At 55.4% G+C, this 25215-nt stretch overlaps 1 protein-coding gene across 2 annotated transcripts; it reads left to right on the forward strand.

The window, feature by feature from the left end:
• The first annotated feature begins 6432 nt into the window (after positions 1–6432).
• On the forward strand, positions 6433–23814 carry TRIM35 (tripartite motif containing 35). 2 transcript variants are annotated; one of them, XM_073335552.1, is made up of 7 exons: positions 6435–6617; positions 6997–7423; positions 10360–10455; positions 13416–13646; positions 16234–16256; positions 17150–17271; positions 22977–23814. In XM_073335552.1, the coding sequence occupies exons 1-7, from the start codon at positions 6520–6522 to the stop codon at positions 23540–23542; spliced, it is 1563 nt and encodes a 520-aa protein (XP_073191653.1). In that variant the 5' UTR covers positions 6435–6519; the 3' UTR covers positions 23543–23814. The 2 variants fall into 2 exon arrangements, with proteins under 2 accessions (XP_073191654.1, XP_073191653.1); XM_073335553.1 differs by lacking the exon at positions 10360–10455 and having other exon boundaries at positions 6433–6617.
• The last annotated feature ends 1401 nt before the right edge of the window (positions 23815–25215 follow it).

The following is a 25215-nucleotide window of genomic DNA, read 5'->3' on the forward strand; positions in this document are numbered from 1 at the left end:
CCTGAGGGTGGGTTACTTTAAGGGAACTGTGGTGTTGGCTTCTGGGTAACCAGTGAGGTATTATAGAAGCTGTTTTGTGCTGTCTTGGTAAATCTAAGCATTGGAATGTCCACCAGCATTGGGGATTGCCTGCCCCATTCTTTGCAGTTCACCCTAATTGAGTGACCTCAGTTGGCTCCCCTGGGACTCCGGTTACACCGTGGATGCCAGGGGAGATGGGGTGGGGAGCCCCGGGAGCCCATGGTGGCCAGGGGCAATGGGGGGGAGCCCATGTGGGCCAGGGGTGATGGGGGGCCCACAGGCACCAGGGGTGCCAAAAAACAAATTCACCCAGGGCACCATATTCCCTGAGGCCAGCTCTGTCGCTACTCCAACCCGCTTCCATTTAAACATCTTCTGAACTTCTTGGGGCACCTGTGCCATAGGGCAGAGATTCTTACATTGCATACATTCAAGCTTCACTTGTGCGCTGGTCTTCCTCCCTGGATCCAGACCTTTAAACTGCTGACCCCCTCTGGGAATGTCTCCACAAACTCCTCTGTTCCTTTAGCTGCCCTCTAGGGTGATGGATTGATGCTGCCTGACCCATACCCGGGCATTCTCTGGGAGGCTCTGCAAGAATTGTTCCAAAATGACAGCATGCATAATATCGGCCATGCCTTGGGCATCTGGCCTCAGCCGATGCATGGCCCAGTCTGGCAGTTTGGGGGCAAATGCCCAGGGCCGTAATCCCCTAGTCCATCTTGCGGCTCAAAGTTTTTGCTGGTATTTTTCCATCAAAGGGCCCACCCAGTCTAGAATGGCCACCTGAACCATTTCATAGACTCTTGCTTGCTCATCACTGAGAGCCACGTAGGCCACATGATCTTCTCCTGTTAAACAGCATACTAGCCATAGGGCCCAGCTGCCCTTATCCCATCCTGCCCCCACAGCCCTCTCTCAAACGTGACCAAAAACGGATCATCTGTGGGGCCCCTTTTGCCGAGGCATATCCCCTGAGCCCGACTGCCAATCCCTGCCGCAGACTCACCGTGCTTTGTAGCAGCTCTTGCTGCACTTGGATTTGCTCCCCCTTATCAATTCCTGCAGGCGTTTTTGTTGCTCAGCCTGCCGGGTGAGCAAGGACTCTCTCTCCAAGTGGTGGGATGACTGGAAGGTCTGCAAGGTCTTCCGCGTTTCCTTCTGCTGTTCGGCCAGCCGCCGTAATGTCTCCTCCATCTCTGAGCCTGCCGAACCTTTACACCGGCTCTCCCTTCTGGTTCTTCATCCGCATGGATAAAGGCAGGATCCCAGAGGAGCCCCCAGGCTCCTAATTGGTTAACCAGTGATCAGAGTGCTGGTTCATTTGCCGATTCCCAGCTCCCTGTCACAGCCTCTTCAAGAGACGGGGAGGAACGTTGGAGGCTGGGGGCTCTTTGCAGTTTGAACCGGGCAGAGGGACTCGCAGGAGAGGGCAGGATCATACGACAGGGATGAGGGGACAACTAGCAAGCTCAAGGGAGCACAGTGATGGAGCAAAGGAAGTGAGACCGGAGGGTGGAGCAGCGAGAGAAGAACAGCGGGAGGAATCTGCTTTGAAGAGATCCAGCCGTGCTGTGCGGAGGGGCCTGGCTGATGCATGGAAATACCAGGGAGTTGCTGTGGATCCTTCGCTTGGCCTGTGCCAGCCAGGAAGGGGGTTGCAGCTGGTGGACAGGAAGATGGAGGGATGAGGAAAATGCACTCGGTCGTCTTCCCACTTAAAAGAGCGATCTCAGAACAACTGTGCTGGGCTCGGCGGGACTATTCCGACGAGCGAGCATCACTCCCGTGAGTAGGGGTTGGCAGGATCAGGCCCATTCACTACTGAGCAGCAGGCCCCTTGCTGCAGGGCATGGGCCAACGCACACTGGTCTCCTGGCTGGCGGAAGCCGCAGGGCTGTGGGACACTGTGGTACTTTTCTTTGTGGGTTGCTACAGTGAGGAGGGAGTTCGGTACCAAGAAATGAGCGAGTCGCCCAGGGCCTGGCTGGAAGGTTCGCAATGTAAGCACAGGGGCAGGGTGGCCATGTCTCATCCCCGGGTAGCAAATATCCTCAACAGCTGGTGGTAAGATACTAGATGGGGAGGGTTCTGAGTTACTACAGAGAATTCTTTCCCAGGTGTCTGTCTGGTGGTCTTGCTCACATGCTTAGGGTCTAACTGATCACTGCATTTGGAGTTGGGAAGGAATTTCCCCCCAGTCAGATTAGCTGAGACCCGGGGGGTTTTTCACCTTCCTCTGCAGCACGGGTCACTTGCACCTTTATACCTGCTCCTGTATTTTCCACTCCATGCATCTGATGAAGTGGGTTCTAGCCCATGAAAGCTTACGCCCAAATAAATTTGTTCGTCTCTAAGGTGCCACAAGGACTCCTTGTTGTCTTTAAACTAGTGTAAATGGTGGATTCTCTGTAACTTGAAATCTTTAAATCAGGATTTGAGGACTTCAGCAACTCAGCCAGAGGTTAGGGGTCTATTACTGGAGTGGGTGGGTGAGGCTCTGTGGCCTGCAATGTGCAGGTCAGACTAGATGATCATGCTGGTCCCTTCTGGCCTTAATGTGTATGAGTCTATGAGCATTCTCTAGACAGCAGCCGCTCAATGCAAGCATTGATGGACGTGTGCGATGTGGGGACAAGCAAGCCAGAGACCAGAGCAGGGGAAGCCGCCTAGGGCTGGGAGCAGGATCCAGCTGCCCTGGATTCTTGCTCCCTGCAACACACACACACTCTGGGAAGACGTGTCAATTTCATGGCTCAGCCGTGAAATTGACAAGACAGTCAATATTCCCAGCCCAGAGCCAGAGGGGGGAGCCATTCTGGCTTCTTGCCCAACTGGGAACAGGGTCCAGCCACCCAGCTCTCCACAGTAGCAGGGGGCAACTGGGCTCTAGCTGCCTGGCTTTCTTGTCAATTTCACACTCCTGCCAACAGCAGATGTAAGACCCACAGGGTCTACACAGACACAGCATCGCCTTAGCTACACCGACAAGCCCTATGTCTCTCGTGGAGGTGGAGTTATTATGTCAGTGTAGCAAAGCTGCAGTGTAGACACTGACATAATAAGGTCGACGGAAACTGCCTTACGTGGATCTAACTGTGGTGTCTAGACCAGGCCTGGGTCCCTCGGTGCTACCATGAAGGGCAGCTCTCTTGGAAGTCCCTGGGGCTCCCAACATCAATTTGTATCCCTGGTGGTTCTCAAGGTGCGTTCAGCTTGGCCATTGGCCCCCAAGGGGAGGTAAAAGGTCCCATTCACTCTGCCATGATGTGGCTCTGAAGGCTGCCTTGGAATCGAGGATCTGAGAGCCCCATTGTGGCCAGTGATGTACAAACACTGAGAACCCAATGCAGAGTCACACCGACTTGCAGATAGATTTGAGTATGGGGAACCAGAGCTGTGGATTTGCAAAGATACCCCATTGATCGGTGCTTAGTGATACCGGCACAGTGGCCACCTCACTGCTGCCGGATGGTAGCCACTCCCAACCACTGCTGATGGGGAGCAGGAAGCTGCAGCATATAACACACAGAGTGCGAAGAGGCAATCTGTCTTTGGCCCATCTGTACCCCACGCTAGCCACTGCTGTTCCATCCAGGTGCTGGGCACTCTGCAAACAAATCACACAGGAAATGGAGTGACACTAGGATCCAAAACTTCTCTGCTCAGTTCACGGCTTGGCTGGGGAGTGACAGAAAGATGCTACCCTCCCATGGTAGAGGCGGAATGAGTAAAAGCAGTTCCTAGTAGACATCTGCTTCTCTCACACAAAAAACGCAACCACACATCCTGCTGGCATCATGCTGGGTGGGCTCCAGATAGCACCAAAAGCTAATGATATTTGTTAAGCAGCAGCAATGCACTCGGCAGTGTAGAAGACCCATAAGTCTCTGCTCTGAAGAGTTTACAGTCTGAATACGAAAAATACAGATGAGACACAATGCACTGGGAAGCCAAGAGAAGTAAAAACAAGGGTCTGATTCTCCACCATCTTGCACGGTGGATTGTCATTTACACGAGGGTCACATGCGTGTAAAATCGTCTTACCCTCGCTTTCCACAGCCACAAATGAGGACACACCGGGCAAGACAATGGAGAATCAGGCCCAACGCAGTGTTTTCTGCTCTCACAATTTTATCACAAGACTCATGATGTTTGGGGCTTTTCTGAAGGCCCCAGCTCCTGAAGTCATGTTGTTAGGATATAGATATTCAGGCCTGTCTGCAAAGGCCTGTACTTTAAGAATTTAGGTGTATTCTTATCACTTGGCTAGTTCTAGAGGTATAAAAGAAAGAATCAAAATCACTGTCTGCCGGTGTAAGGGCCTTCTCTTACTGTGACAGTCTGAGGCCCTGTTCTTAGGCTAAGGCCTTTGGCTGCCCAGCAGAGGCAGCCATAAGCTAGGAAGCGACTGGTCACATCCTCCCATTCCAAACTAGTCACATTGAAATAAGGTGCTATTGGGCTGTTAGGCACTATCAGGACAGGATTGTATTCCTGTCACCTCCAGAGAAAGGGAAGTGCCTAGAAAATGTAAAAGGAAACTTAGTTTGATAGCATCCTGTCTGGCAAGAACTCACTTATCAATAGCTGGGATGTGAAATCCTCACTTCTGTATTGTCTTGTCATTATAGTTCCCACTTTGCTATTGTTTGTCTGTATAATCTCTGTCTGGTTCTGTGATTGTTCCTGTCTGCTGTATAATTAATTTTGCTGGGTGTAAACTAATTAAGGTGGTGGGATATAATTGGTTACATAATCATGTTACAATATGTTAGGATTGGTTAGTTAAATTTCAGGAAAATGATTGGTTAAGGTATAGCTAAGCAGAACTCAAGTTTTACTATATAATCTGTAGTCAATGAGGAAGTGAGTGGGTGTGTGGGTGGGGGAGATGGGAACAGGGAATGGGGGTGCGGAAATTGAAATCATGTTTTGCTAAAGGGGGAAATGGGACAGGGGAATGGGGGTAAGGAAATTGGAATAATGTTTGGCTAAGGGCAGGAATGGGAACAGGGACACAGGTGTAAGGCTCTGTGGTGTCAGAGCTGGGAAGGAGGATACTAAGGAAGGAAACTGGAATCATGCTTGCTGGAAGTTCACCCCAATAAACATCGAATTGTTTGCACCTTTGGACTTCGGGTATTGCTGCTCTCTGGTCATGCGAGAAGGACCAGGGAAGTAAGTGGGTGAAGGAATAAGCCCCCTAACACATGTGAGCACATGAGACTCTCCACTTTCATTTAAAAAATAGTAAACGTCTAGCCCTTCCTGCTTGAAAATGTGACACCCCTAAAGCAGGGGTGGGCAAACTATGGCCCGAGGGCCACATCCGGCCCTTCAAATGTTTTAATTCAGCCCTCAAGCTCCTGCTGGCTCCCAGAAGCAGAGGCATGTCCCCGCTCCGGCTCCTACACGTAGGAGCATCCAGGGGGCTCCACAAGTTGCCCCTGCAGCTCCCATTGGCCGGGAACTGAGTCCAATGGGAGCTGCACGGGCAGCATGCAAGGCTGCCTGGCCATGCCTCCGCGTAGGAGCCGGAGGGGGGACATGCTGCTGCCGCCTCTGGGAGCTGCTTGAGGTAAGCTCTGCCCAGAGCCTGGACCCCTTACCCCCCCCTCCCACCCTCTGAACCCCTCGGTCCCCGCCCAGAGCACCCTCCTGCACCCCCAACCCCTCATCCCCAGCCCCCACCCTCTCCACACACTCCAACCCACTGCCCCAGCCCCCTCCTACATTCTGAACTCCTCATTTCTGGCCCCACCCCAGAGCCCACACCCCCAGCTGGAGCCCTCACCCCGACCCCCAATTTCATGAGCATTCATGGCCCGCCGTACAATTTCCATACCCCGCCGTGGCCTTCGGGCCAAAAGGCTAGCATCACCGTTGGCTCTCATGCAGCTGGGTGGGCTCTGTGTGAGCCTCAGACCCGCGCCCTGCGTCCAGGATGGTAGCCAAGCCTCGGCACCACCCAGGCCCCCTTGCACCAGCCCCTGTAGCATGGGTTTAGGTAGGTAACAAACAAAGGGCTGGACAATCATTAATTTACGGCACTAATAAACCCAACCCCGGCCCCTCTCAAGGCCAGGGCAGCGGGCAATAGACACAGGCCCAGGGCCAGCTGGATCAGAGGGCGACAAGACCCGTGGGGTCTCCCTGGGGATCTGTGCCAAGGGGTCTCCGCCGGGGGGGCTCGCACAGCTGCTGCAAAGCGAAGCCCGTTTCCCAATTCTGGTCAATCTCCTTGTTCAGGGTTGGAAGAAAGCGACTCTTCTGTCCGTCCCCCGCCCCCTTCCGAGCCACAGCCCGTCCCGGCGGGGGAGACTCGCCCCTCCCGGGCCGCACCCCGCACCCCGGCGTGGGCTGCCGGAGCCGCTCCCTAGCCCCGCAGGGGCCGGCCGGGGGTGGAGCCCGGCTCCAGCCCGCCGAGCCCAGGGACATAAAAGGAAAGACCCGGCTGCGGCAGCTCCTCTCTCCCGGGGCCCGATCGCCCCAGCGATGCCCGGAGACTCCCGCCGGCAGCGCCGAGCCCGGGGCGGCTGCAAACGGTGCCTCCCGGCCCGGGGCCCCGCCGCCGCCGCCGGCTCCGAGCCCAGGTAAAACCCAGCAGCAGCAGCCGGGGCGGGCGCCTGCGATGCGGCGGCTGGGGGGCGTTACGCGGCGGCGGGTCTTCCCGGGGCCCCCCCGGCTGGCAGGAGGGAGCGAGCCCGGGGCGGAGACAGCCCGCTCCCCTCCGTGCACCCACCCCGCGGCGGGAGCAAGAGGCCCCTTCCCGGCCGCGCCCACCACCGCGGCGCTGCGGCGGCGGCTCCCCCCACTGGCCTGACGCCGCGTCACCCCGCCCCGCCGGCTGGGGCTGCTCCCGGCTTCCTCCCGCCCTGAGTCAGCGGCCGGGATCGCAGCAGCGGCGGGTTTTTCCCAGTCGGGGTGTTTCTCCCTCTGCGCCGGTTTGACTCCCTTTTCCGCCCCCTGCAGGGCCATGGACACCGGCGCGGCTTCGGCCGCCTCCCCGCCCAGCTTCAAAGAGGAGCTGCTCTGCCCCATCTGCTACGACCCCTTCCGAGAGGCCGTGACCCTGGGCTGCGGCCACAACTTCTGCCGGGCCTGCGTGAGCCGCTCCTGGGAGCACCAGCCCCGCCACGCCTGCCCCGTGTGCAAGGAGCTGTCCGCCCTGGGCGACCTGCGGGTCAACCACACGCTCAACAACCTGGTGGAGATGCTCCTGCGGGAGGAGAGCCGGCGGGGCGCCCCGGGGGGCCCTGCCCTGTGCGCCCTGCACGGCCAGGAGGCCAAGCTCTTCTGCCAGGAGGACAAGGAGCTGGTGTGCGCCTTGTGCCAGGGCGCCAAGCAGCACGCGGGCCACAGGGTGCGGCCGGTGGCGGAGATGGCCAAGGACTACAGGGTGAGTGGCCCCGGGGCGGGACGTGCCCTCAGCGAGCCGGGGGCCCGGCCGGGCAAGGGAGACACGTGCGAGGGCGGTGGCGGGGAGGGTGCGCGCATGGGGACGCGTGCCGGGCGGCGTGGACCCCCGGGCGTGCACGACGACCCTGTGCTGGCATGAGGACCCGAGATTTGCCCTCGGTGGGTACCCCGTGGCGTGGGGGCACACCCGTGGCATGTGCCCGGTTGTGCGTTGGATACAGGGACGTGCATGGCTGGGATACGGGGGTGCGCCCAGTGGCATGTCCACGCTGGGAGTGGACTGCGCCTTGGATCGCCCGGAGGGAGGGGAATTTTGCTGCGGGGAGGTGGGCCTCAGATGGGGGGGGTACGCAGAGCTTTCCCCCCTTGCAGAATGACATGTATGTGCAGCCGCTCCTGACATGCGAACTGCCTGAGGCCCTGGGACTGGGATTTTGATGGCGCTCCCCTTAGGAAATAGCAGGAAGTAGGTGCGGCTGTAAGCAGGAAACCAGCTGTAGGGTGACTGTGTGTTGGGGGGGTCCTGAGTGAAAGGCACCAGGCCTCTGCTCTTCCTCTGACTGCTTCCAAGGTACCCTGGCTGTAAGGGTGCTGCTTCGCTGCTCTGCCAGCTCCTCTCCTCTCCGCATGGCCCAGTTGCTGGGGTGTGTTAAGAAAGCTGGTGTGCCATGTGCTCGCCCGCCCAGTGCCCACAGGCAGGACACCCAGGGCTGTCGCTTGCCCTGTTAGCAGCATGGCAGGCGCTGGAGAGAGCTCTGGGCCGGCCCCCACTCTCCCCAGCCTGGAGACAGTTCGTGACCTTGGACGGGGAATGGCCCCTTCTCCAGCAATGATCCTGCCACGGCCCCAGGCCTGGAGAGCGGGATCCACCACGGGGCAAGGGGCAAGGGCAGTGACGTTTGCTTAGCACTGGTACGGGGGGAGGACGAGAGACGGTGGCAGAGCAGCGATGCTCTGGGGCCTCTCCCCACTCACGAGCCAGGGAGCAGAGAGCAGGGCCGATCTCCAGGCGGCAGTTTTGCTCTTCCAGCCGGAAAAGGGAAATTGGAGCTGCTGTCGTCACTGGCCGAGTGAGTCACCCGGGAGGGGGCCGCGCCTTAATTCAAACGCTGCAGCAGCCCTTGGAGCAGGCTCTGAAATCTGTTTATAACTCCCGCTGACAGTGCACAGGGAGGGTAGTATGGCCTAGTGGTTGAGACGCAGCCCAGGCAGTCAGGCCTCCTGCGCTCTCATCCCAGCCGTGCTGTGAGCGGGCATGAGTCACTGACCCTCTTGCTGGACGCTTCCTGTCTGTAAAACGGGGAGAATCAGCATGGGGAACATGGGGATTGCCAGACAGGATCAGGCCCAGGGCTCCTCTAGCCCAGGGTCCTGTCTTGGACGGTGGCCAGGACCAGATGCTTTGGAGGAAGGTGCAGAAAACCCTGCAAGAGGCATTCACTGGCTCACCTGCCCCCGGGGCAGTGTCTTGGGGGTTGTCTTCTAAACTCTCCTGCTTCAGTGTAGATTCCTGAGTGTTGTGAGGCTAGATTGATGTTTGTTAGGTGCTTGGAGGTCCCCAGAGGGAAAGGGCTAGCGAAATGCAACTCGTTATTATTAATGAGCTAGCCGGGAGACAGGACCCCCCCACCACCTCTCTCCCCCCCACGAAGGTGCTCAGGGCTGTGGCAGGGAGAGATGCCTTTCCCTGCCGGCCCCAACCCAGCCCCGAGGAGAGGTGCCTCTTCACCCCAGCCCAAGTGCTGCTGGGGGGGAGAGACCTGGGGGGGAGTCCTTTCTCCCTGCTGTAGCCCTGGGGTAGCCTGCACCCCAAACCCCTCATCCCTAGCCCCATCCTAGAGCCTTCGCCCCCAGCCCTGAGCCCCTCATCCTTGGCCCTACCCCAGAGCCCGCACCCCCAGACGGAGTCCTCACCCCCCTGCACCCCAACCCTCTGACCCAGCCCTGAGCCCCACCACACGCCGATCCCCTCAGCCCCACCCCTGCCACATGTCACCCATCAGCTCCATATTGGTGCACATGACAAAATCCATTCCGCACATGGATGGGAAAAACAAGAGGGAACACTCTTAATGAGCTGGTGTGATTTCACATGGGGTGGGGGGAGCGAGAGAGAGTGTGTGTGTGTGTATATGTCTTTATACACACACACACATGTATATGTATAAAAATAAAAGGGGTCCCTGACAAAGGGCTGCCATTGAGGAATAGGGTGACCAGATCACAACAGTGAAATATCGGGGAGGGACACTCCCAGGCTCTGCCCCAGGTCCTGCCCCCTCCCCGCTCGGCCCCTACCCTGCGCCCTTCCTCATCCTCCGGCCCGCCGCTGGCTTGCTGTGTCCTCAGTTCCCCACCCACCGCTGGCCTCTTCACCCCCCCTCACCTGCCAGTCACCTTTTCACCCTGCCCGCTGCTTGCTCGCCCGCCCGCCTTTTCACCCTGCCACTCGCCTCTTCACATGCCACTTGCCCCTATGGCACCGACTTCCCCTCTGCCAGGTGGGTGCTCGCCCGCCCCCTTCCCCCAAGTCCCCGCCCCGGCCCCGCCGCCTTCCCATTCCTCCCCCTCCCTTCTGGAAAGTCCAAAGTGCCTCCAAATAGCTGTTAGGTGGCGGGAAGCACTGGGAGGAGCGGGGACGCGGTGCGCTGGAGAGAGGGGGGAAGAATAAGGTGAGGACGGAGGAGCTTGGCTGCATTTTCCCCCTGTGGGTGCTCCAGCCCTGGAGCACCCACGGAGTCGGTGCCTCCTTCCCGCTCTCCTCCTTACCTGAATATCAGGACAAATGGCGTCCTGATCGTCCATCGATCGGGATGCGGGACAAAGGGTTAAATATCGGGACAGTCCCGATTTTATTGGCACATCTGGTCACCCTATCGAGGAACGTGTTCTATAAGGAACATCTCCTTCCTGCAGGCCAAATGGAGGAACATGGAGAACTCCCTGCGGGACAAGGTGAGGGATTTCGGGACAGTCCGGCGGTCGTATGAGTCCATCTCCAAGCACAACCAGGTAAACCACCAGGTTGAAGTGGGTTGGTAGATTACACCATCCCTAACCGGACAGCTGGGGAGATAGTCATAGGTTTTTTTCATAGATACTAAGGTCAGAAGGGACCATTATGATCATCTAGTCCAACATCCTGCACACTGCAGGCCACAGAATCTCACCCACCCACTCATGCGTTTAAACCTCTCACCTATGTCTGAGCTATTGAAGTCCTCAAATCGTGGTTTAAAGACTTCAAGGAGCAGAGAATCCTCCAGCAAGTGACCCGTGCCCCATGCTACAGAGGAAGGCGAAAAACCTCAGGGCCTCTTCCAGTCTGCCCAGGAGGAAAATTCCTTCCTGACCCCAAATATGGCGATCAGCTGAACCCTTAGCATATGGGCAAGAGTCACCAGCCAGATACTACAGAAAATTCTTTCCTGGGTAACTCAGATCCCACCCCATCTAACATCCCATCACAGGCCATTAGGCCTATTTACCATGAATATTTAAAGATCAATTAATTACCAAAATCATAGAAAGAAAAGGAGGACTTGTGGCACCTTAGAGACTAACCAATTTATTTGAGCATAGGCTTTCGTGAGCTACAGCTCACTTCATCGGATGCATTCATTCATTCATTATTTTTTTCCCCACCACTGAATACATCCGATGAAGTGAGCTGTAGCTCATGAAAGCTCATGCTCAAATAAATTGGTTAGTCTCTAAGGTGCCACAAGTACTCCTTTTCTTTCTGCGATTACAGACTAACACGGCTGCTACTCTGAAACCTACCAAAATCATGTTATTCCATCATACCATCTCCTCCATAAACTTATGGAGTTTAATCTTAAAGCCAAGAGATTAGTCCTACAGGAGCTGCAAGGGGGAGGGGGTCTTAGCTGATTGCAAAGGGGGGCGGGGGTTTAGCCGATAGCAAACCTGCAGCTGGCCTTATTGTTTGTGGGGCCCAACCCACAGGGAATTGGCTGCTGAGTCTTTCTCTCTGCTACCGGGGGGGCTGAGTTGAGCCATGAGTTACTGAGTTGGTGTCACAGCCCAGGGCCCCCTATTCTCCCTGTGTGACCAGTGCCGGAGGCTGGGCCTTGTTTGAAAACTTCTCTCAATGGCGCCTTCTGTCCCACAGGATCCAAAGGCCTTTTGCAAACCGTACCTAGTGGATCACACTCCCATGGCAGAAATGCAGCCACCTCTGGGGTGGAACGCTGCCCCTATCCGTGCCAGCAATCCCACGTAACGGCAGGAGTGTTGTGGGGAGACAGGCTGCGGTCGCAGGAGGGAGAATCCGCCCCTGTTGGTTGTGTGCCTAGGGGTCAGGACTGGGGATTGGGAGGGTGGGGGCTGGAGTAACGTGGGGTGCACCGCACATGTACCTTTCTACACCTGCCGCAGCCCAGCAAGCAGCTGGGAGCCCTGGGCTTTGCCCTTCTTAGTCTCTTCGCGACAAGCACGGGCAAGTCCGCAGAGATCTTTGGGAACGTACCAGAGGCCCCTGGTGAAGATGCCTGAAACCCCCCCAATGGACAGTGTAGGGAGGCGGAGAGATTCCCAAAGGCACAAACGGGAGCCGGGCACCTGCTTCCCATTCCTTTGCAATGGCAGAGAGGCCTCCAGCTGTCCGCTGTGCCTTGGAGAACCGCCTGCTTGTGGGATGCCCCGGGCTGGGGAGGGCTCGCCCTGGCCTTGTCCTCTGAGGGTCCTGGGCAGTGGGAGGCCTGTGGACCAGGTTTGGTGACCTGGGGAGAAAAAAGCAAACTCTCCTGGGGGTGACATCGGCAAGGCGAGAGCAGTTGTTGCTGTGAGAGCTCTGGGGGAGCTGAGGTGAGTGGGGAGTGTATGGGGGGGGTTGCGGGGCACTCAGTCCATGTGGCTCATCATTCTCCAGCACGCTTAAGCCCTGGGAACGGTGATTGGCCGGGTGGCCACAGGTGTGGCTGGTTTAACTATTGCAAGCCCAGCGGAGGTCTGTGGCTTCCCCTACCCCAGAGCCCACCTTGACTCTGAAATGGACTGAGCGGTCACGGAGGCTGCTTTCCGACAGGAGGCTGTCACTGGGTGGGAAATGCTGGCCGGTCTCTAGAGCTCCGGCCCACTGCTGGGAAACCCAAGGGCCAATGGCTCTTCCGGGTGATGGCAGCCGGTGGGCTTCTGCTGGTGTCCAAAGGAATAAGCTATAATGTGGCAGTCCTCCGAGGGATTCCCTGTGGGAGCGAAGGCATGCCCAGGGGACTGGGGGTCGGGGAGTGGGGCTCAGGATCTGGGTTCAGCTGCTGGCTCTGTCAGACTCTGTGGGACTTCAGGCAAGTCATTTCACCACTTCTGCGTCCATTCCCCATCAGCCCAATGGGGCTCCTGCCCTGTGCCCTGTTTAGCAGAGCTGGTCAAAAATCCTTCTTCTCTCTCCCCACTCCCATCCCCCCCCAGAAAAAACATCAATTTTTGGATGGAAAAAGATACATTTTCATTTTGAATTGAAACGTTTTGATTTGGGCTTTGAACTCCCTTCCCCCTGTTTGGGTTTTCAGCTCTCCCCCTCCCTTTTCAATTTTTCCAGGGGGCCCGAAACCCAAAGTGTTTTCCACCTGGGAAACACAAAACTCTCATTTTTTGCTTTCATTTTTTTTTTGTGTTGAAAAATCAAAAGATTCTTCAGCCTCGGACGGTTTGAGTACCACCAAGATTTGGACAGAACGGACTCTTTCTAATGAAAAAGTCATTAGGAAAACTCTGGTCAGTCTTTTTCGATTGTAAACTCCTTGGGGCAGGGGCCCTCCAGCTACATGTTTGTGCAGCATCCTAGCTAGGTGCCAGTGCCATACAAATAACATTCTTCCCTTCCTGCCCTAGAGTGGGGGCCTGCTGACCTGAGGGCGGCTGTTGGGTGCAGCGACCCCGTGGGGGTGGAAAGGGCCGGGTCTAAGTCAGGTCGCTGCTATGGTCCTGCTCTTCCTCCCGCCGGGCAGGTGGAGGTCGCCAGGCTGGAGGATCAGATCAGGAAGGAGTTTGAGAAGCTGCACGAGTTCCTGCGGGGCGAGGAGAAGGCCCTGCTATCAGAGCTGCACGAGGAGGCCCGGCACAAGCGGGGCCTGATCGAGGGCAAGATCAAGAAGCTGTCAGAGGACAGCGATGCTCTGCTGCACGAGGTCAACCAGCTGCAGGCTGACCTGACGGAGGACGACGTCTCCTTCCTCAGGGTAATGCCACCCTCCTGCCCTCCTCCCTATGCCTGCAGTGCTCACCTTGGGGGCCCCCCCGAGTCATATGGGGGAGTTGCGGGGAGGGGGAGTGGTCAAAGTACATCCTAGCTCCGCCCACTGTCAAAGCTCCACCAGGTTTCTGCTCAAATGATCTGCAGTACAGTTGTTAACACATGGTCGTCGTTAGTCTTCGGCTATAGCCAGTGCAGCCGCCTGCCTCTCCTGGGACCAAATAACCACTGGTTTCCAGAGCCGCTGGGGGCCTCTGTGTGGGAGCCTTTACCCCCCTGAGAAATAACAGAGAGGATCTAGAGACCAAGGCAGGACCTAAACTGCAATTTGACTGGAAACAATAATCTGAAATGGTGCTTAACAGGGTGGGGGCAGGGCATGAGACCCAGCCAGGGGTGAAAGTAAGTCGAGTGACTTACCGGTACGCTGGGGCCAGCTTTGGCCCCCCGGAAGGGGCGGGGCCTAGGGCAGAAGGGGATCAGAGCCAGCCCCAGCCCACCCTGTAAGGTAAGTGCCCCCCTCCTTCCCCCCTCCCCCACCAGGGTAGCGGCAGCAGCCGGGGCTCCGGGGGCTATTTAAAGGGCCTGGGGCTCCCCTGCTTCTACTGCCCCCATCCTTTAATTAGCTGCCGGAGCTCTGGGGAAGCGGCAGGTCTCCAGCGGCTATTTAAAGGACCGGGGCGGCAGAGGCAGCTGGAGCCCTGGCCCTTTAAATAGCCCCCGGAGCCCCTGCTACCCCAGGGCTCTGGGGGCTATTTAAAGGACCTGCGGCTCCCCTACTTCTACCGCCCCGGCTCTTTAAACAGCCCCCGGAACCCTGGGGTAGCGGCGGTGGGGCTCCGGCAGCTATTTAAAGGGCCGGGACGGTAGAAGCAGGGGAGCCCTGGGCCCTTTAAATAGCTGCCGGAGCCCCACCGTCGCTACCCCAGGGCTCCAGCAGTGGGACTCTGGAGGCAATTTAAAGGGCCTGGGGCTCCAGCCATTGCTGGGAGCCCCAGGCTCTTTAAATTGCCCCCTGGGGACAGGGCCGCCCAGAGTGGGGAGCAAATGGGGCAGTTTGCCCCGGGCCCCGCAGGGGCCCCCACGGGAGTTTTCGGCTGTACACCCGGAGTGAAGGACCCGCCACCGCTCCTTCCGCTCCAGGTCTTCGGCGGCAATTCGGCGGCGGGGGTCCTTCCACTCCATGTCTTCAGCGAAGTGCTCCGAAGACCCGGAGCAGAAGGACCCCTGCCGCCGAAGACCCCAGGCCCCCTGAATCCTCTGGGCGGCCCTGCCTGGGGAAGCCGGGCTGCCCCGATACGGTGCACCGGCTCTTGCTGGTATGCTGTACCGGGGCCTACCAGCTTACTTTCACCTCTGGACCTAGCTCTGATGTGAAGTGGCAGCGAAAAACGACTGTTGCAATTTTGGGTAAGGAGTGGTGGGTCCTCTCCATATGGCTCTTTGTAGCTGGCATCCGTTCCGAGAACCGCCCCACCAAGGATGTTGGTGCATCGGAGAGGGTTTGGACGCATGATGCCCAGAGCCACAAAGGATCAAGGGCTGGGGGGGTGGGCGTGGCTTGCAGCGAGCGAGAGGGTTCCCAGGGCTAGATACATGCAGCTCAGCTGAGGGGCATAAAAACTCTGAGCTAGGTGGAGCTTCCCTGATTGACACCAGCTGAGGCTCTGTCCCTGTATTTGAAGGGTGTAATCGCTTGGGATGAAAGCAAACCCCTTAGGGCGGGTCTGCACTAGAAAATGAGGTCGACCCAGCTTCGTCGCTCGGAGTGAGAAAAATCCACCGCCCGAGTGACGTAGGTAAGCCAGCCTGAGTCCTGTGTAGCCAGCGCTGAGCTGACGGAAGAATTCTTCCATTGACCTAGCTACCGCCTCTGGGAGGTGGATTACCTACGTCAGTGGGAGAACCCCAGAGTGTCTACACTGAAGCTGCAGCTGCGCTGCTGTAGTGTTTCAAGTGTAGACGAGCCTTTAGTGTGCTACAGAAGGGCCTGGGATGGGAGGGAATAACTAGAAGGGAATGGGATGCAAGCGGGAAAGGAGACCTTGCCTGTCTCCTGCCTGTGTTGTGAGTCGGCACCTCTTCCGGGCTGTTTGGGCGAAACAATCACGTTTTCAATGTAAATTCTCTGTGAAACCTGCTCAGAAGCATGTGGTTTTGTTGTGGGGGTTTTGCACTTTGGGTTGCCCCAGTCCTGGGCAGGAGAATAGCAACCCCCTCTCCCCCACCGCCATCCCCAGACTGTGCAGTCAGATGCTCCAGTGCATAAGAGCCTGGTCTCCAGGGCACGTTTCTGCCCACCGTTGTCAGTTCTGCCCACCATCGTTGGGGTGGGGAGGGATAGCTCAGTGGTTTGAGCATTGGCCTGCTAAACCCAGGGTTGTGAGTTCAATCCTTGAGGGGGTCATTTAGAGATCTGGGGCAAAAATTGGTGGATTGGTCCTGCTTTGAGCAGGGGGTTGGACTAGATGACCTCCTGAGGTCCCTTCCAACCCTGGTATTCTAGGATTCCTCTGATCGTTACAAAAGCGCCTCGTGCAGGTTTAACGTGCGACGTCTCTCTCCTCTTTCAGAAACACAAGAACCGCAAGCGCAGGTAGGTTCCTGAGCATTTGAAATCCCGAATGTGCAGCTGGGGTTTATTGGATCAAACCTGGCCCTCGTACGCCAATTCTCACGGCGTTGCCAATCCCGAGTGAAACGGCTTTGTCCGTGACACAGACCCCACATCGAAACCTTCCCGCGGGGGACATTAAAACACTGCGGGATACATGTGGCCGCTGCTGCAAATAGGTAGAGGTGGTACTTTCGGAGAGATCCTTGTTTTCGAGGGTGCAGAGTACCAGCAATTCCTGCCAGTGCCAAGCACCTCTGACAAGGCAGCTCACGGTCCTGTGGGTCCCGGAGCAATTTACAAGTTGCACGTGGTAAAGATGAGCTTGAGGTGCGAAATCTGGGTTGAAACCATTCTAATCCCACCCTCCCAAGCTCCACCTTGGGCCCTGAAGGGCTGGTCCAGGGCTAATCTCCAGTACCCGAGGCAGGAATTGCAGCTGTGCTCCCTCCCTCCCCTGGGAATGACCCTAGGCTGCCGTTCAGGCCTGGAAATGAAGGGTCCCATCTCCAAATGAATGAAGGGCAGTTGCAGACAGGTTGTAACTACCCAAGCTGGAATCTAGCCAGGGAAAGTGCTCTGGAATCACTGAGGATTTGGTTTCAAAGCCCCGTTTGAAAGACACCCCCTCCCTCAGCCCAGTGCCCCCTATTCTCATGCTGGGCTGACCCAGAGAATGGAGTGCTGTCCTGACTCAGCAGTGCCTTGGAGATCTCCATCCCTGGCCCGGCCTCAGTGGTGGGGCATTGGACTGTAACCGTCACCTGCAGGCAGTACAGAATGCCCTCCCCGACTTAAGCGATCCTTTGCATTAACCCCCTAGAACATGGCCTCTCCCAACCGGTTCCGTGTAACCTTCTCCCGCATGTCCCCAGAATTGCCTGCACGGCAGAGGAGCCAGAAGCCATCCCACCAGGGATGCTGGTTGATGTCCCCAAGTTCCTGGGGTCCCTGCAGTACGACGTGTGGAAGAAGATGCTGGACATCATTACAGTGGGTAAGGCGCTGAGGACACTGGGCAGTGAGTGAGGCGGGCAGGTGGTGGCCAATGCACCGGGTAACTTAGAGCCACAGGGCTGCTCAGACTTCAGGGCTGGGAGCACCATGGAGCTTTGCATGCCTTCAAAGGTACTCGGGCTGGGCCACGTGGAGGCTAACAGCCTACTACTGCTGATGGACTTACTCGTTTAGCTCAGGTGCTAGAGGCCTGTGGCGTTGAAGGCTGTGGGTTCAAACCCTGCTGACGACCTGGTTGTGGGGTTGTTACACTGGCACATGTAAGCCAGGCTGGTTTGTGTCTTATGATGCAGGAGCTAAGAGCCTGACCAAACCTGCTGGCTGGGAGCTATAACCAATTCCTCCTCTGTCCCCGATCTGCAGAGAATAACGCACCCTGAACAGTGGGTTACATGTAGAAGCCACAGATGCTGCATAAACAGACTCCAGATGCTGCTAAACTGAATTGTAAACTGGTGGAGAGGAAAGCTTCAACTCTCCCCTCTAACGTTTGAGCTAGAGGGGCAGCCCCGTCTGCAGACTTACACACACGCAGATCCCCATTGTATCCGCTAGAGGGGCAGCCCCGTCTGCAGACTTACACACACGCAGATCCCCATTGTATCCGCTAGAGGGGCAGCCCCGTCTGCAGACTTACACACACGCAGATCCCCATTGTATCTGCTAGAGGGCAGTGGGACGCACACAAGCACCTAAGAATGACAATACTGGATCAGACCAAGGGTCTCTCTAGCCCAGGATCCTGTCTGCCGACAGTGGCTGGTGCCAGGTGCTTCACAGGGAAGGAAGAGAACAATTACCTAGTGATCCATCCCCTCTTGGCTAGTCCCAGTTTCTGGCAGTTAGAGGCTTAGGACACCCAGAGCATGGCTTTGTGCCCCTGACCATCATGGCTAATAGCCACTGACGGACCAATCCTCCATGGGAACTTTAGTTCTTTTTTGAACCCAGTTATATTTTTGGCCTTCACAACATCCCCTGGCAAGGAGTTCACAGGTTGACCATGCGTTGTGTGAAGAAATACTTCCTCTGTTTCTTTTAAACCTGCTGCCTCTTAATTTCGTTGCGGGACCCCTGGTTCTTGTGTGTCATGAGAAAGGAGTAAATAACACTTCCTAATTCACTTTCTCTGCACCAGTCATGATTTTATAGACCTCTCTCATATCCCTCCTTATTCGTCTCTTTTTCTAAGCTGAACAGTCCCAGTCTTTATAATCTCCTTATTTGTTGCCCTTTTCTGTACTTTTTCCAATTCTAATATATCTTTTTTTGAGATGGGGCAACCAGATCTGCACGCAGTATTCAAGGGGTAGGCATACTGTGGCTTTACGTAGGGGCAGCATGATATTATGAGTCGTCTTATCTGCCCCTTTCCGAATGGTTCCTAACATTCTGTTCGCCTTTTTGATGGCTGCTGAGTATTGAGAGGATGTTTTCAGAGAACTCTCCACAATGACTCCAAGCTCTTTCTTGAATGGTAACAGCTCATTTACACTCCATCAGTTTGTGTGTATAGTTGGGATTGTTTTCCAATGGGCATTACTTTGCTTTTATCCACACTGCATTTCATCTGCTCTTTTGTTGCCCAGTCACTCAGTTTAGTGAGATCCCTTTGTAAACTTCGCAGTCAGCATTGGACTCAACTTCTATCCTGAGTAGTTTTGTATCATCTGGAAACTTTGCCATCTCACTGTTTACCCCTTTTTCCAGATTGTTTATGAATATGTTGAACAGCAGTGGTCCCAGTACAGATCCTAGGGGGAATCTACTATTTCCCTCTCTCCTGTCAAAACTGACTGTTTATTCCTCCCGTGTGTGCCTTATCTTTTAACCAGCTACTGATCCATGAGAGAATCTTCCCTCTTATCCCATGACTGCTTGGTTTGCGAAGAGCCTTTGGTGAGGGACCTTGTCAAAGGCTTTCTGAAAGTCCAAGTACACTATATCCACTGGATCCCCCTTGTCCCCATGTTTATTGTTATTGACACACACAAAGAATTCTAATAGATTGCTGAGGCATGATTTCCCTTTACAAAAGCAGTGTTGACTCTTCCCCCCCAAAAATCGTGTTCATCCATGTGTCAGCATGACCTACTCTATTCTTTAGTCCAGTACCAGGCAAATTGGCTGAAACTAAAGTTAGTGATCACTGGCCTGTAATTGCCAGGATCACCTCTGGAGCCTTTTTAAAAAATTGGCATTACATTAGCTACCCTCCAGTTATCGAACACAGACTGATTTAAGTGGTAGGTTAAATACCACAGTTAGTAGTTCTTCAGTTTCATATCTGAGTTAATTCAGAACTCTTGGGTGACTACCGTCTGGTCCTGGTGACTTATTACTGTCAAAGTTTGACTCAGACTCACAATTTATCAGACCACTCTGTTTTATTAGCAAAGCTGCTCTGCTAATACATTTAGAAGTGAGCCCCCCGAGTGGGGCTTGTGTCTTTTAATTTATACAGTTTTTTGGAGAACAAGTTACAGAGAAGTTACAGACAAAAGAAGAAAAAGATTTTAGTCACCACCCTTCGAGATCCCTGAGACCAGTCACGTATCTTCAATTACCTGCCACCCTTAACAATCTCCTTTAACAGCTTCCAGTTAACTTAACTAATTGCCCTTCACACCTTCCATTCTGATGCTCGCTTCTTAGACGTGCTGGCTCTATCTTAATTGCTTCTCCATTCAAAAGCTAACTGTCCCTACACGTGCTCCCTCAGATACTTTGTAACATGTTTTGGCATGCCCTCTCATATACAATGTATCCAGCATGTCCCCCTGGGACAGTTCCTCAGGTCTGTCACCTAAAAAGAACGGCCTGGGTGTGGGAATGTCCCTCACGTCCTCTGCAGTGAAGACCAATGCAAAGAATTCATTTAGCTTCTCTGCAATGGTCTTGTCGTCTTTGAGTGCTCCTTTAGCATTTCAGTCGTCCAGTGGCCCCACTGGTGGTTTGGCAGTTTCCTGCTTCTGATGTACTTAACTTTTTGGTTTTGTTGCTGTTTAGTTTGAAGAGAACTAGCAAAAGACACATTCTTTTTTTGGCCTGTCTAATTGTACTTTTACACTTGACCTGCCAGAGTTTATGCTCCTTTCTATTTTCCTCAGTTGGGAGTTGACTTCCAATTGTTAAAGGATCCCTTTTTGCCTCTAATCTCCTTTTTTTTACTCTGTTTAGCCATGGTGGCATTTTTATTTTTTTGGGCCTCTGGTTGGTGGTGGTTGTTTTTTTGTTTTTTTTTTGCAGTAACTTATAGTTTGAGCTTCTATTATGGTGGTTTAAAAAAGTTTCCCTGCAGCTTGCAGGCATTTCACTCTTGTGGCTGTGCCTTTTCATTCCTGTTTCACTCGCTTCGTCATTTTGGTGTAGTTCCCCTTTCGGAAGTTAAATGCTTCTGTGGTATTTTCAACCCCACGAGGCTGTTTAAATATAATTACATGGTAGCTGAGGCCACACACTGAGAGCAACCATATTTACGTCTTGGACCAGATCCTTTGTGCCACTTAGGACTAAATCAAAAATTGCCTCTCCCCTTGTGATTGCCCAGACGAGCTGCTCCCGGAAGCAGTCGTTGACAGAGTGTAGAAATTTTATCTTTGCAGCCTGTCCTGAGGTGTCCTGTACTCAGTCCACAGGGGGATAGTTGAAATCCCCCATTATTATTGGGTTTTCTGTTGTAGCCTCTCTCATCTCCCTGAGCATTTCACAACCACCTGCGTGGGTGTCAGTAGTATATTCCTGCAGCTAGACTCTTTATTATTCAAGCATGGAACCGCTATCCATAGAGATTCTGTGGCAGTGTTTCTTTCACATGCATACAGGGCTTCGCTCTAGGCTCGCTGGGGGTGCTACATCTGAAGATGAAATGGTTACGTCAGGGGTTTCCACCAGGGGGTGCTGCCGCTCGGGGCTGAGGCGTATTGGCAGAGCTCATCTGCAGGCTTAGCGTGCAGCAGCAGGGGCTTCGCTGGGGATGTGCAGGGAGAGCCTGGGGCGGGGGGACCTTGCCCAGAACATCAAGCTCCGGTCCGTCCTCGCCTGTGGCTTTGGTGCATAAGGGGTTAACCATCCGTGGCTGGTTCTGCGCTCTGCATACACGCTGCTGTCATGATAACAAGGTGAGGAGCCTGCTAGTCACGGTGAATCTGGGCTGTGAGGGGCAAGGCCCCTGCCCTGAGTCTTCACCCCCCCCACCCCCCGACTGCACACAGGACAGCGCCAGGTGCGGGATGGGGCCGTCTGGCTGATTCACGCCCTGCAGCGAGCTGGTGGCTTCGATCCATCAGTGCGGTGCAGGGCGGAGAGAGGGGAAGCTGCTCCTGTTAGCACAGTAGGATCACATTGTCTGGGCTAGGGGGAGAACAGCCGGGGCCAGCTGGAGTCGAGTCGCAGCGGGGATGGTGGCGTTGGGGGGGCTTGATAAGAACGTGTAAAAATCCCTATGGGCCAGCTTCATCCTGGATGTAACCCACTGACTCCAGGAGTCACACCGGGGTAGAGAGCCCTCTGCAGCTGGGAAGAGCACCCTGGGCTGAGGCCCCTGGGCAATGCATGTCGGGTGCCGACACCCCACGCTGTCTGGGACGTGGAGGGTGATGATCCCGGCCTAAGAAACGTTGAGCTGGGTGCAGATCCACGTTCACCCACCATCACGGCAGAACTTGAACGAGACCTCCCAGGCCCTGATCACACCGGCCACGGGCTGGAACCTTCCTGAGAGACGACCGAGGGTGATCGCAAGTCACTCTGCACGGGCGACGTTGGCATTGCTGGTAACTCTTAAGCAGCGCCGATGGCCTGCCACTGCAGGCCGAGCCGGGGGGCCTACAGGGCGGAGGGCTCAACGCTCGTCCAGTTCCTAAAAAATTACGGGTGTTCCCATGCCAAAAACAGTTAAAATAGAATTAAAGTGGACACTGTGTTGCCCTTTGAAACACTTAATAGGAAAAAACCCACTGAGCTCTGGCGGGAGGGTCTCATTTGGACAGGCCCTAGAAATCTTATCACTGACATGGGTTTAGAGCCAGAAAGAGGGAGGGAAGATGGCCTGTGGTGCTCCGGGACTTGGGGATTGTGGTCACGTTCTCAGCTCTGCGGCGGACTCCCCGCGTGGCTGGGCTGTGTCGCTTCCAGCTGTCCGGCTCAGCTGGGAGAGGGGGCTCTTGCTGCTCTGCCTCCCTAGGGTAACCTGGAGCAAGGCGCAGCGGTGCTGGGGAGATCCGCCGTGCTTTGGTGGTAGCGTTCCCTGCAGGGCGCAGGTGTGGCAAATACTTCCCCTGCCGCAATGCCTGGCTGCCCCCCAGCGGTGCCGTGCTAGGTGCTGTACAAACGCCCAGCCAGTGAGAGCCCCAGCCCCAAAGGGCTGACGGTCCTCAAGACGAGCCGGAGCCAGTGGAGAGATGGGGTTGTGCAGACAATAGGAGGTGTGTGGGGCTCAGCCAGTTGGGAGCAGCGTGACCCACATGCCACCCGGCGTTCAGCCAGGGTTGTTCTGAGGAGGGATTTGAAGGTGTGTTGGTGGGGGTTATGAGTCTGGACTGGGGCTTTCCCCAGACACAAGCAGTGGGCTGGGGGAGCGGTTGGGTGATGGAGGGTGGCAGGTGGGATGTTTGCCCTGGGCTGTGCCTGGCACCCGCATGACGGTAGCTCCAAAGGCAGCTCCTGACAAATCTCCTTTCTCAGTTCCCTTCAGCTTTGACCCCAACTCCGCCGCAGGCTGGCTCTCTGTCTCCAGCAACCTCACCAGCATCACCAACGGCAGCTACCAGCTACTGGTGGACAACCCGGAGCGCTTCTCCTCGGCCCCCTGCATCCTGGGCTCCCGGGGCTTCTCCAAGGGCTCCCACGTGTGGGAGGTGGACCTGGGCGGGCTCACGAACTGGCGCGTGGGCGTGGCCAAGGAGCGGGGCGGCTGCCGGTGGAACTTCCACCACGACGCCCGCTCGGGCTTCTGGTACATCTACCGCCTGCAGGGCGCCGACTGCGAGATGTGCCGGGCCTCCAACTCGGCCAGGTCGGAGACGGCAGTCCGGGACCTCAAGCGGATCCGGGTGGAACTGGACTGCGACGAGGGCGAGCTCTCCTTCTATGACGCCGACCAGAAGAGCCACATCTACACCTTCCATGAGCCGTTCAGTGGCGAGGTTTTCCCCTATTTCTACGTGGGCAACCCAAAGCCTGATATGCCACCCGGGTCTCTCAGGATCTGCCCTCTGCGTGTCCTGATCAAGGAGGACCTTCCACTTTAGGCTGCTATATACAACCAGTAAAGGCTCCCCCCCATTCCCATCCTCCATTCCCCCTGGCCTGCTGCTTCCAAGCGCCGTTCTACAGGGCGGCCCATCAGGATGTCCTCCTCTAATGGACCAACCCCCTCAGGCCCCTGGTTTCCTGCTTGGGCTTTCTCAAGGGAAGCTGTTACTTGTGGGTTTTTATTTTCTACTGTGTGCCTTCATAACAGATGGTGGCTCTTTTTTTTTGTCTTTTTAATAAAGCTCTGTGGTGGCAGGACCCAGCAGTGGCCGCGGGGGCCTTGTGTTTTGGATCACAAATTCCAAGCGTCTCCCTTTGACTCTTAGTTAGGAAAGGTTCTGTTAGCTGCCAAACCCCCTCCCCCTCCTTTTTTGGGGAAAAAAAAAATCACAGCTGAGTTGGGAAAGCATTTCCTTACACCCCGCAGTCTGTGGAACTCCTGGTCACATGAGGCTGAGGCCAAGAGCTTCTCAGGATTCAAAAAAATGGGTGTGGGCTAATGAGATTGTTCTAACCCCCTCTTCCCCCCCCCCCCCAGCACATAAACCAACTACTAGAGGGCAGGGTAGCAGATACTCAAGGAACTCCCTCAGGGCAGATGGTATTCCAGAATTACCCTTGCGTAAGATTTCTTGCACCTTCCTCCTTGACTATCTAGTGTAGACCCCTGTTGAGACAAGATCCTGGACTAGCTAGACCACCAGTCCCTTGCAGTGCAATGTATAGATCCTCTTCGCTCTATCCCTTGGCTGGCATAAAACCAACACCTAGCTCTCGCACAAATAGTTTAATGAGCTTGACAGACTAAAGGGCTGTAGCTGTTTTTCCTATATGAAAATGGGGAGCGGGGGGGACTGAAAGCCTCAGGGGATTGGTCATAACCTACGAAGCCTCTTCGTCCAAGGTAATAGGCTCAAATCCAGGCCAAGTCAATAGAGATCCCGAACAGGTCCTGTGTTCTGGCTGGGTGGCCAAGGGGAAATGAGCGAATGTTCCTGATCTCAGACTCCTGCCTGTCACAGTGGGTAGCTCAAGTAGCCAGGAGCTCTGAACTCCCCTTGTCCCTCCTGTTCACGGTGAGAATAATCCCGAACGGAGTAGCGTCAACAGGAGTGATCAACCTTGCACTTTTTCTTCAGTGTTAATTTCTGCGTAACCTGTCATCTCCCTGGCCCCAGCTGCTCTGTGTCCTGACTGACTGGATGCCTCTACCCAGGCTGACATGAAGCCATCTAATAAAAGCATTTTTCATCGGGGGCTCTCAAAGCACTTCCAAAAGGAGCTCAGTGTCCCCTCCATTTTACAGATATGGAAGCTGAGGTACAGCTGGCTTTGACTTGCTTAGGTCACCCAGTGGCAGTGCTGGGAATAGGACGCAGGTCTCCAGAGGTTCTCCAAAAAAAGAAAAGGAGGACTTGTGGCACCTTAGAGACTAACAAATTTATTTGAGCATGAGCTTTCATGAGCTACAGCTCTGTGCTCCCCAGAGTTGTCTTCTGTGCCTGTGGGTGAGAGAGAAAGTAAAACGGCACCTAACCCACCTGGCTCTTGCAGTTGCTGTGTAGAAAGTGACTGAACCCAAAAGAGTGGGAGACTCCTCAAACTGGCTCTGTTGGTCATAAGCCAAACCTGATGATGGCAGGGCTTTGGTGCTTTTTCAACCCAAAGT

Source organism: Lepidochelys kempii, chromosome 3 (genome assembly GCF_965140265.1).
Source record: "Lepidochelys kempii isolate rLepKem1 chromosome 3, rLepKem1.hap2, whole genome shotgun sequence".
NCBI classification, from domain to species: Eukaryota; Metazoa; Chordata; order Testudines; family Cheloniidae; genus Lepidochelys; species Lepidochelys kempii.

Excerpts from the sequence above, each read along its gene's own strand:
- TRIM35 (XM_073335552.1), top strand. The coding sequence starts at position 6,520 with ATGCCCGGAGACTCCCGCCGGCAGCGCCGAGCCCGGGGCGGCTGCAAA. Across the intron at positions 13,647-16,233 it reads ACGACGTCTCCTTCCTCAGG|AAACACAAGAACCGCAAGCG; the intron begins GTAATGCCACCC and ends CTCCTCTTTCAG. Across the intron at positions 16,257-17,149 it reads CACAAGAACCGCAAGCGCAG|AATTGCCTGCACGGCAGAGG; the intron begins GTAGGTTCCTGA and ends GCATGTCCCCAG.